Source organism: Lolium rigidum, chromosome 5, assembly GCF_022539505.1.
Source record: "Lolium rigidum isolate FL_2022 chromosome 5, APGP_CSIRO_Lrig_0.1, whole genome shotgun sequence".
Lineage (NCBI taxonomy): Eukaryota > Viridiplantae > Streptophyta > Magnoliopsida > Poales > Poaceae > Lolium > Lolium rigidum.
Genome location: NC_061512.1, coordinates 51,024,408 through 51,036,514, shown reverse-complemented (window position 1 = coordinate 51,036,514; position 12,107 = coordinate 51,024,408). Strand labels below are relative to the sequence as shown.

At 43.6% G+C, this 12,107-nt stretch overlaps 1 protein-coding gene across 2 annotated transcripts; it reads right to left on the bottom strand.

Annotated features, from left to right (window-relative positions):
* Positions 1-1,525: 1,525 nt before the first annotated feature.
* LOC124655111 lies at positions 1,526-6,713 on the bottom strand. Of its 2 annotated transcripts, XR_006988574.1 has the most exons (9): positions 6,494-6,713; positions 6,338-6,394; positions 6,002-6,133; positions 5,848-5,905; positions 5,695-5,739; positions 5,543-5,614; positions 5,218-5,303; positions 4,222-4,307; positions 1,526-1,630 (listed from the first exon to the last, which is right to left on the bottom strand). XR_006988574.1 is itself a non-coding variant. In XM_047194069.1 (8 exons), exons 1-7 carry the CDS (start codon positions 6,556-6,558, stop codon positions 5,250-5,252), a joined length of 483 nt encoding a protein of 160 aa, XP_047050025.1. In that variant the 5' UTR covers positions 6,559-6,713; the 3' UTR covers positions 3,380-4,307; positions 5,218-5,249. The 2 variants fall into 2 exon arrangements, 1 of the variants encoding a protein (XP_047050025.1); XM_047194069.1 differs by lacking the exon at positions 1,526-1,630 and having other exon boundaries at positions 3,380-4,307.
* Between the last annotated feature and the right edge of the window lie 5,394 nt (positions 6,714-12,107).

The following is a 12,107-nucleotide window of genomic DNA, read 5'->3' as shown; positions in this document are numbered from 1 at the left end:
TTTATAACTAGTCGCCAATCTCTTTTAAAATGGTCGTTGAGTGGCTTCGAAGTCGGCTATTGTACTCCAGATTGTGGGATCAACTCAAGTACATCTAAGGATTTCATTGCTTAAGTCAGCTATAAAATTTTTTGAGTTAATTAGTCCGACTTGCCTCACTCTTTGCCACAACCGGTGCTAGTCGGTTTACCATCGCTATGCTCCACGATAGGTGGAACCTAGTCGTCTTGCCGACTCGTCTCGGTGGTGTGTGTCTAGTATAATCCCAAACAACTAAGGATAAATATTGCATAAATTTATTAAGCATAAGGTTCCACGTAGATATCATATCGGGCCACAGATGCAAGAGTTTACACACGGACAAGCTTACATTATAGATACTTAATCAAAAAGCGAAGCATATAGGGCACCCATTCCTAATAGTCTCCCACTTGCACCATTTCTAATTGTATCCTACCTGCAAATGAGCTGAAAAGTCAAGTGTGTTATGGATAGGAAGAAATGGATGCCCTACCCTGTCGCATAAATGGATCAACACATTTTCATGTTGGAAATAATTTCCGATTTGTTGCAGTTGCTCTAAGAGCATCTCTAACATATCCCTGAAAACGACATCCCTTAAAACGTATATAAGTGATGCGGTAAAAGTGCTTTAAGGTACCCCATGAACTCCAGTAATATAGATCTCTCATACGCAAACTATCAAACTAAACATTCTCAACCCAATCTCACCACCATACCGAGTCTGGTCGTCTTCTTCCCGAGTTTAGGGTGATGTGCATGCGCACTCACTCCAGCAGGTCGACCACGGGCGGAGGCCACCCCCCTCACATCGTCCTGCGCTGGCCTCCAAGCACTCGTGGTAGAGATGTTTCCATGGTCTAAGCTCCCCCTTTTGGTGAAAATCAGTGGCAATTAGGGTGGTTCAACCTAAGATTTACGCAAATTTGGTTAATATCGGCGTGATGTGGAACCATTTGGTCAGACTCAACTCTCAAGTGACTCCGAAGCATGCCCGATGACAGTTGGGCTGAAACTTCCCTCCCGCCAACCGTTTTCTAGTATATGGGCGTTGTAAAACTTACGTGAGAAACTGGCAATATGAGTTTCTGGTATGGATTTACGGGTGCTTTAAAAAAATGAGGTTTTGCAACTTTTATGGGATTTGGTTCGGATTTTCTTTTGGCAGACCTATAAAATACGAATTATTATTTTTATAACTAAAAATAGATTTTATTTTACTTTTACCTCCCTTCTAAAGTATAATCTTTTTTAAGAAAGCTATGAGTTAGATTTCTAAAAATAGAGGATATTTTCTCCGGGGAGTCCACTTTACGAATTAGGACTATAACTGTATCATTCCAGCCCTCTGGTATCAACTTGTTGTTTATAGCCTCCAGGACTTCCTTTACAATTGAATCCCCAAGAATACCCCAGCATTTCTTAAAGAAAAGTGCATGCAAGCCATTCGTCCCAGGTGCTTTTGTATCTCCAATGGAGAAGAGGGCCTTCCTTACATCCTCTGGTGTATAATCACCTATCATACCATTGTTCATCTGTTCAGTAACTTTAGGAATCACTCTAGATAATAAAACAGGGTCCGGCTCATCTACTTCAGTAGTAAACAGACCTGCAAAATAATCAGAGATAAGAGGGTTTAAGTATGTTGTTTCCTCAATATGATTCCAATTATCATCAATGAGCTTTTTAATCCGATTTTTCTTCCTCCTAGCAGAAGCAGCATTATGAAAATAATTTGTATTACGGTCACCATATTTCAACCAATCAACTCTACTCCTATGAGCCCAGTGCATCTCCTCCATTTCAAGGAGTTTTTCAATTTCATCCGCTAACTCCTTCTGGCGAGCTAGGTTCTCTGGGGACATCGACTGGCGCACTACATTTTCGAGCTCGCGTTGTGTTTTCCTCAGAGTGTTTTTATTTCTTTTCAGAACCGACCTGTCCCATCTATGAAGATGATCATGAACTTTCGCCAGCTTTCCCGCCAATGGGAGATTCATATCTAGCGGATCACTTAAATTCCAAGCACCTTGCACAGTATCCATAAAGTTCTTCTCCTTTAACCACCGTGCTTCAAAACGCAAAACAGGAGGCCCCCGAGTTTCCTCCACCATTGGTTCTTCAAAGCACATCAGAATCGGTCTATGATCCGATCTGTAGTAGTCTAGGTGATGAAGGCATGCGTCAGGGAATTTATCACTCCATGCCTCATTTGCTAGAGCCCGGTCTAGCCTCTCTCTAATGTTGCCACGCTGCCAAGTGAATTTATCTCCAGTATATCCCATGTCCATCAGATTACAGTCTTCTCCCTCCTTCTTTTTCAAACTGATATAGAATATCATTCGATCAGGTCTCCCATCACTAACCATGGCATATCGGATATCAAGCTTAAATCTCTTAACCTCTGCCACGTTAAGTGTTTATGTTCCCACCTCGGCTCGCCATACATGCCAGTAAACCGCCATATATTGTCTTGGTCCAACCCCAATCATCACATCTATGAAGTTCTCAGTTTTGTCCCTCACAAACAACACAACCTCTTTCTTCCAATAAATAATCAGACCCCCACTTCTCCCATCGCTAACAACCACTTCTTTGAAATCCATACGCAGTTGTCTCCTAAGCAGAGAAAGCATCTCTGCTGGAAACAATTCAAGGTGAGTTTCCAACACAAATACAATGTCGGGGCTCCGTCTACTAATAACATCGAGCAGGCCCCTAATTGCCGCAGCCTTTTTGAGGCCACGACAATTCAAACTTCACAGTTTCATTGCTCCCGGACAGCCTCCATCCCGGAGGCCGTCGATAATGGGTTTGTTAGATCTCCACTTTCACTTGAACCATCTCCCTTCCTTGTCCTCTTTGGCGGTTGTACCTTGCCTGGGGTATTTTCCACATTTTGCACATCCATAGTAGGTCCATTATCAAATTTCCCAATTATGTCTGACACCTTGTTCCCCAGACCAGCTAACATCAATGTCCCTTCATTAGTGCCAGAAACATCAAAATTCAGTCGTTTCCTGGGGTTTAAACCCTCTCCCAAATTGGTCTCTACCAAGGCAGATTTTCCAGGATCATCTTGCTCCTCCCACGCTGCATTCTGTTCTCCCATCCTTCCTCTTCCTCTCCCCATTGACGGAGCACGCCCTGGAAAGCTACGACCACCTCCTCTTCCTCTACCCAGGCCTCTGCCTCCCACAGCTAGTATAAAGTCACCCCATGCAAACTTCGATTCATCGTGGACTCCATCACCACACTCCTCATGCCAATGTCCAAGGTGGCCGCAGTTGTGGCAAAAAGTCGGCAGTTTTTCGTACTTAACTTGATACCACTCCTTATGCTTATCTTTGGTCACCGATACAAATCTAGTAAGCTTCTTGTTCACATCAATTCTCACCTGAATCCTTACAAATTCACCCACATATCCAGCTAGCAATTTAATTTGGATTTCCTTGATCTCTCCCATGTTTTTACATATACCACGGATAATAGGTTCCTTCAGCAACATATATGGCAGTTTTAATACCTGAGCCCAAACCGTAATTTTATCCAAGATCATCGATCTAGGGTTTGAGAATCCATCGTATTCTTCTATTATCACCGCCTGGTTTCGGAATACCCAAGGGCCTTGATTCATCGCTTTATTCCAATCACCAAGACACGTAAATTGGATCGTAAACAAATTGTCTTCAATCTTCCTCCACGTCACATCCTGAGCAGAATTCCACGCCGATCGCATATCTGCAAACAACGCGCTAGGGCTGAAGCCACGGTTCGTGTGAACCTTCGCAATGGCCAGCCACTTCGCCTTTTCATCCGGCTCGTTCACTTCATCCTCCCAGACGAAACCTGCGTCTTCTTCTTCCTCCAGATTGAGCCGCCCTAGCAGATCCTCCACAGAGCTTCGAGAACCCGACACGGCCTCAGACGGAGCTTCCTTCCCGGGAGCAGCGTGTGGATCTGCTGTCCTAGAACCACCCGTCTCCCCGGCGGGATCCTTCGACGATGCCATGCGTGATGGCAGAGAATTGCAGACTCTCGACGGGGTCGCCGTCGGAGGATAGGAAACCCTAGATATTACGCTAGGGGAGTCCAACATTACCAAGCAAACATCGCAATATGCAGAAAGAGTTCAACATCTAAAGCCAGGAGCACACATATTTAACACTGGTATTGTCCATATGGCAGCTTGAACTGCACCTACATCCAAACCCTCCAAGTGCTGGCCCAGACAGAATTAGGTTGTGGAGTTGGTTGCAGTAATTGCGGGATCTACGAAGGCGTTTCTGCAAGTAAACAAAGTTGCGTTGAGACTGGCATCACGTTCCATACTCCGGTGCTCACACATAAATAATTCTACTGAAACAATGGAACATGTAGAAGTTCATGATTCCAAAATTTTAGTTGGATTTTTAAAGAGTTTGCCTTCCTCATATACAGTCTAATAACATGTCAGTTAACAACAAATAAATACCAAAAGCAAATGAAACTGCTAGATCAGTGATGTATGGTGGCGTTCAAAGGATGATATTATCAACAAAAGATGTACGCAATAGCAAAAGAGCACTAATTTGTTCTACAGAAACACAACAAAATTAATCAGCACAGTACTAAGTTATGACCCTTCTTCCTTGCCATCTATAAGGCCAAACCAAAACCGATTCCAATAGCATGCCACCTATAAACCATTGTAGACACTGCTCAACGGTATTCCACCAACATAAACAATCTGGAGCAGGAGCTATGGTATCTAACAAATTGTGGGAATTATAAGAAAGGTTATCAGAACAAAACCTAAAATATTTCATCATTGTTACTAGACAAAACCAACAATAGAAGCACTGAATGACCAAGAATAGAACTAAGTTAATGTGTCAGCACAAGTTCTACTTCTATTGCTGACAATCATGTTCTTCTGTTTTGGCAACATATGATAACATCCATGCCTCCATCAGAGGCGAATACTGAACTTTCAAGATAATCAAGTCATGTGAGCCTGACTTTGTATTAACATGCATATTAGAGGCTCATAGAGTTAGGGAGCGTATGGTATCTAACTCATAGCCATATGTATAAATCTAATAGCTAGTCCATACAACAGAAACCTTAAAAACAAAACAAGAGAACATGCATTACCTGCTAATTGAGTAACAAATCAAAAAGATATACAGATAGCACAAAGAAAATGCAAATCACCTATTGAAACACATGTTAGAGATCTGGTGTGTTCACATTTTCAGATTCATCATCCTGTTTATCATCACGCGCTTCAACTTCAGTGTCTATAGGAGAAAGAAATGCACAAAAGTTAAGGAGAAGCTTGATCAACAATAAAGAAAATTAAATGTGCAAACACAAACAATTTAATTATTCTTTCAATTAAAGGTAAAGTAGATGAGATTGTCCATTTTTATTGGAAATAATATAATGCGATGAAAGATCATTTTTCTGCAGAGGATGCTTAGCTAAGAATAGTAAAGTCATCTAAAAATAGGAAAAGCCGCTAGCTATTTGTCTCAACCTTGCAGTACTCATGAGCCTCAGCGATGTGCATTTTGTTCACACGTCCCTTGGCTACATAAGGGGCCTTCTCCTGCCACACAGATCCATCCATGTATGTATCAATAACAAATCAGCACGTCAAAAGTTACAGGAGACAAAAAGCTGTCTTACCGAATCGCTAAAGAATTTCCAGTTTTCAGCAGCTTTCCTACGAATCTGAAAGTTTTCCACGACAAACAAATTGTCAATTCATCCACGAAACAATGGAAACAAATTATTATGCCTACTGATAGAGGTAAGGAGGCACTGAAGGATCGAACTGACAGCATCTACGGACGGCTTGTCATACACGCCTTTGAAGTTGCCCATCCAGAAGATGTTCCTAACAAACGAAATCATGGTCAAATAAATCAGCGCCCGTCCAGAAAAGCAAAAAAAAAAAAAAAAACAATTTGAAACGTGGAGGATCTCATCTTACTGGTAGGTGACCAGTCCAAGAAATTCATCCTCTGACATGTCCAGTGAAATGTTCATCACCGCCAACCCGCGTGTAACATTGGAAAGGTCATGGGTCTTGGGCTTCTCTATTCCATTGCTCTTCACCGCCAGCCTGCGTGGAACATCAAAAATCTCATGGGTCGACGCACCAAAATTAACCACCAAAAATTAACCTCTATATGTTGCATCAAACGAACAAATCGATTGCCACACTTTTCTCTGAAATTTGATTATTGGCCACAGGGCCTCCTGTGGCAAATAATCAAATTGCAAAAAAAAAGTGTGCCAAATTGTCAAATCCCAGTTGGATTCTTACTTGCCCTTGGCATTCTTCCCCTTCCTCAATTGGATTGCATCGCTCTTCGCTGCCAACCTGCGTAGGAATCCACAAGGTTATGTATCGACGGCTCGACGCACCAAAACTAGCAGCGTCTCTTGCATCAGAGAAACAAGATTCGGTTTGGATTCTTACTTGCTGTCGGCCTCGTCCGTGGTGGCGGTGGCTCCCATGGCTGCGATCTGCTTGCAAGCCTTCATGTCTGAACAACAGGTGAGATCGGTGCGAGGCGAACCCAGTAATCGAGCGCCTGAATTGAGATTTGTGCTCAGCTAGGGTTTGGGAGATTGGGGAGATTGGGGCATTGAGGAAATCGCCTCTTTGCCCTTATGTCAGGTACTGGGCCAAATGAAGCCAAGTCCTGCTCCGTTTTGACCTTTAGAGGCTTTATTACAATCTCTATTTTTTGTGGGTAGGTAGGTTTTATTACAATCTTAATACTTTTATTTTGGCAAACACCGACTTTGATAGGAAACACCTCTGACGGTATGCAAGTTGTTTTCCCTTTGGCCTGTTAAGTCCTGTCACATGATTGAAATGCTATACTGTAGTGAACTTTTGTGTGTTAGGACAATAGTCCATTTTACAGAAGTTTTGACAAAAGAGACCACTTAGCCCAGTGAATTGTCAAAAAAGACCACCTCCGAAAATTATTGTCAAAAAGGACCACCTACGTCGTGGCGGCACGCGTGCCAGGCGACACGTGTCGCCTGCCGCCACAGCCGGAGGCGGCAGGGCCTGCCGCCGTTGGCCCTGGCGGCATGTGCACGGTGATCAACCAACAATGAACTGATCGATGAACAGTACACATTAGCTACAAAATTTGTTGAATTTGTCTTTTTTACTGAGCCCAAAATACAACGTATTTTACAGTGATATTTTGCACGATTGTAGTGCATAGAGTTAGCTACATGTAGGTATTTTTTTCGATTTTTTTATATGTTTTAAAAAATTCAAAACGGACTACTGTTCATGGATCAGGATACTGTGAACATGCCACCGTTGGCTGTGGCGGCAGGCCCTGCCGCCTCCGGCTGTGGCGGCAGGCGACACGTGTCACCTGGCAGACGACGTAGGTGGTCCTTTTTGACAATAATTTTTAGAGGTGGTCCTTTTTGACAATTCACTGGGCTAAGTGGTCTCTTTTGTCAAAAATTCCATTTTACAGGGTGAATTTCGTTGTTCATAGTGAAGTATATCATTTAAATCCGTACTCTTTCTTAATGTTAGATCAAATCCATATTAGAACCACTTGATAAATTGGACGGTTGCTGCATGGTGCAAATTTCCGCAAGAGTGTTGCTCTGACTTCGTTTTTTTTTCGAAGGAACCCACAGATTATTGTGATTCCGCGGCTTCACTCTCAGGAAGAGAAGATTCTTGCGAATCGTCAGTAACAACGAATCGACCGTCTACCTCTCCACCTTCAGGTAGTGGGAGGAGAGAAGAAAGGACTTGATGATTCTGCAAGGCGCAAAACAAAGAAAAGACAATAAGTACAAAAGGAAAAAACAACAGTAGTCGAAAAAATAAAGAACTTGACCCGAAAGAAGACACTTACTTCAGGAAGAGTGTGGCTAGCACTATGTGGCTCCACGCGAAAGGATGAAGGGACTTGGTGTTTTTTGCTCAAGAAGGTAAAACTTCGGACGAGCTTCTCCAAGTCCTTCACGAAAAGATCCTTGGATAGATGGTCGACATCCTTCGCTCCTGAGTACATCCAAAGAGGGTTTTTGCGAGCCTGCAGCAGCTGCACCCGAATCCTAAGGAAGTAGGCGATTATTTGCACACCCGAGAGTTCTTCTCTGTCGGTGTTTTGGAGTTGATGAATGCGGGTCATCAAGGTTTTCTTCGGCAGTAGCCTCTGTGTCCCAGGGTCCGTGCCTTTGAATTTCCTCGGCAGGGTCAAACGGCGCAATGCTATACTCCTGGGAGAGGGAAGACTCGTCCTGGATGTACAGCCATTTTTTGCGCCAATCTTGGACAGAGTCGGGAAATTTCACGTCGAAGTAATCAACGTCGGGACGGACACATATACAAACGCCACCTACATTGTAGATGACATTCCTAGATGTAATGTCCCAGGTTTAGAGACGATCGAAGGGTAGATTTTAGAAAGGGGTGTGCATTGCATTGTAAATTACGGGGAAATTTCGCGCTTTTAAAACAAACTGCATCGAAGAGGGACAGGTTTCTCTCTCGACATCCTACAGGGTTAGGGTTTCGAGAGTGCGATGAACTTGTTCTTACTTAACTAGATTAGGGTTTTGAGAAGAGAGAAGAGAAGATGCATCACAAACTTAAGTTGCATGATTGAATTCAAAATTAAGTTGTATGATTGAATTCAAACCAAATTTGAATTTGAATTTCAAATTCAAACATCAAATGGATATCACATAATTCAAACTTGAGATAACTTAATAAACAATTATCATTAATCAAGATTATAAATAATACAACAATTATATAAAGCTCAATAAGGAAAATGGGAGCTTTATTGATAATCACACACAATACAAAGTCAGTTACAATATCCAGAATAGTAATATGAATTATTACAACACATTACACAAATGGGAAAGAAAAATAGAAAACAAAATAAAAAGAAAGATTACAAAGGAATGAATCTATCCTAAATACTACAAAGTAGTCTTCATTTGATCTTGGACTTGATCATCTTCGGGATCATCTTGATCAGCTCACTTATACCCTGCACACAAACACAACAAAGCAAGGAAAATAGTTATGCCAAGTGGCATTGCCACTTGGTAGGTTAGAAGAAAATTGAAATTGAGCAGATATGGATCAGCTCTGCCGAGCTGATCATCTCACGACCAAGGACCAAGCCGGATACCAAGTACTGGTACACACACACGACCTAGTAGCTCACAAGGCACCTGTGCATGTACCACATCACACACACACAACCGGGAGAGTCACCAAATTGGTGCCGGGCCAAGCCGTCGACCGGAGGAGCCAACAAAGGTTCATATAAAACCTTTTCACAGCCGAAACCCTAGCAGCTCATCGGCGGAATCTCCAAAGGGTAAGAACACCAAGAACATCAAGAACGGGAAGAACAGCGAGAGCCGTTCAACCTGTCCAAAATCACCACGAGAATCAAATCAAGCTTCACAAGCTCACAAGGAGGAGCGGGACAAGCACCAGCTCATCCTTAAAGCAAACCAAGCAACCGAAGCCATCCTCTACACCAACACCCCATTTCTAGGAGCTGGAGTGAGGTATACACAAAGCATCATGAGCAAGCATTTGTCTTGCTCATAAATAAGCATATGCATCAATCACACACAAGCAAAAGGGTGTGAGTACCCTGTTTGTATCATCATTTGGCTATCAGCCATATGATGCAAGCAAAATAAGGGTACAACCATTAGGAATGGATCCAAGGGAACACTGATCAAGCCAATAGAATTAAAAGTGACTTAACCAGGGAAATCCAGCAAGGAACTAATTCCTATCTAGTTACCCAGATTCACCTAGCAACACACAACTATCTAAGCCATCGGATTATTGGACGAGTTATCACGTCGAGTATGATTTCAACATCAAATAACCTAGCAGCATATGAAAGACTACCGGGATTAGTGCACGAAGCATCCAACGGGGGTAGGAGCAACCATTTCTAGCAGACAAAGTCTGCTAGTGTCACTAACGACTACCTAGCCACACAAGAAAGTCACCAAAGCAGTATATCATTACCCAGAAGGGTTCAAATGGAGCTAGGGTTCCCAATAATTGATTGGCATCCCTCTAGCTCAATCTTATTAATTGTAAGATGATCATTATTGATAAACAGTTCACATCATTTATCTATTTAGCCAAGCATGGAATTACAGATAAATGAAACAGACAAGTAACCAAGCACTAACATCTTGCCAGTGACCCAATGGCTCACTGCAAGCATCAGATGATGCTTGAGCAAGCATTAACACTCACCAGCACAAGTGCATGTGTCACATAGACACCAAGATGAGCACCAGATAGGCACAGGCAATGAGTAAGCATGTAAGCCACAAGCAAGTGGTGATCAATTGATCACCAGAGCCTGCTAGGGCATGCCACTGCATGCTAGAATCAATTAATGGCATCACATAGGAATTATATAAATTAAGCGACCACGGTTAAGCAACAATTGCATCACAGGCTAACACATAAACCAATTTTATAATTGTATCCAGAAGCATATCATCAAGGAATTGATGTATATGGTCAACAATTAAGCAAGGCCAAGCCTACCATGAGCCAGAACTCAATAATCACCACACAAACAATATTTTCTCTTGCTAAACAGCGCAAGAATCACTCACGATAATGAACTAAGGGGGCAGAGCATATCACAAGCACAAGCCGAGCAAGCAACACCAATGGCTAGTGATGCTCGGATGAGCAACTAGACAGATTATAGCAGGTGTAAACCCAAGGGTGAGCGAGAGACTAGAAATAAAGGAAGCACAAGCCACGAGTAAGCTTTGCACACGAGCATAGACTAGGGCAAGCATGGCGGTAGCAGCACGAGCAAGCGAGCATACGCATAACGAGTAGAGCAAGCACATTAGCTAGAAGCCATGGCACATGTAGGCAGCAGCAGTGAGACAGCCGTAGCTCAGCTAGGAGGCGGAGTAGAGGAAGAAGAAAGAGAGGGAGCCACTTACAGGCAAAGCAGAGACGCGCAACCTTGGCGGAACGGCGGCACACGCCGGGCTAACGGCGGCGCCAGGCCAAGCCGGGCCAGGCCACCACCTCGCCGCAACGCCAGCTTCATCACGGCGGCGCCACGGCGCCAGGGACGCCGGTGAACGGCGGATCTTCACGGATCCAGGCGATTGGGGCGCAGCAGGGTTGGGGGCGAGTAGGAACGGCGGCGAAAGCCAAATCGACGCGGACCCATAGATGCGCCGTCGAGCGGCGGCTCGATTGGCACCGACCTCGCCGGCGGGGAGGGCCGGTGGCGGTCGGATTGATGCGGCGGCGGCGAGGCGACCGCAACGTCGCGAGAGGACAAGGGGGATTAGGGTTCTGCGCGAGGAAGAAAGGGGCGAGTGGGCCGACCGAGCCCAAGTGCGGCTCGGGTTAGGGTTAACCCACTGGGCCACCCTGACAGGTGGGCCCAGGGGTAAATACTGTTGGAGATATGCCCAAGAGGCAATAATAAAAGTCGTTATTATATATCTTTATGTTTATGATAAATGTTTATATACCATGCTATAATTGCATTAACCGAAACATTGATACATGTGTGATATGTAAACAACAAAGAGTCCCTAGTATGCCTCTTAGCTAGCTTGTTGATTAATAGATGATTAGTTTCATAATCATGAACATTGGATGTTATTAATAACAAGGTTATATCATTATATGAATGATGTAATGGACACACCCAATTAAGCGTAGCATAAGATCACGTCATTAAGTTATTTGCTATAAGCTTTCGATACATAGTTACCTAGTCCTTATGACCATGAGATCATGTAAATCACTTATACCGGAAAGGTAGTTTGATTACACCAAACGCCACTGCGTAAATGGGTGGTTATAAAGGTGGGATTAAGTATCCGGAAAGTATGAGTTGAGGCATATGGATCAACAGTGGGATTTGTCCATCCCGATGACGGATAGATATACTCCGGGCCCTCTCGGTGGAATGTCGTCTAATGTCTTGCAAGCATATGAATAAGTTCATAAGGGACCACATACCACGGTACGAGTAAAGAGTACTTGTCGGAGACGA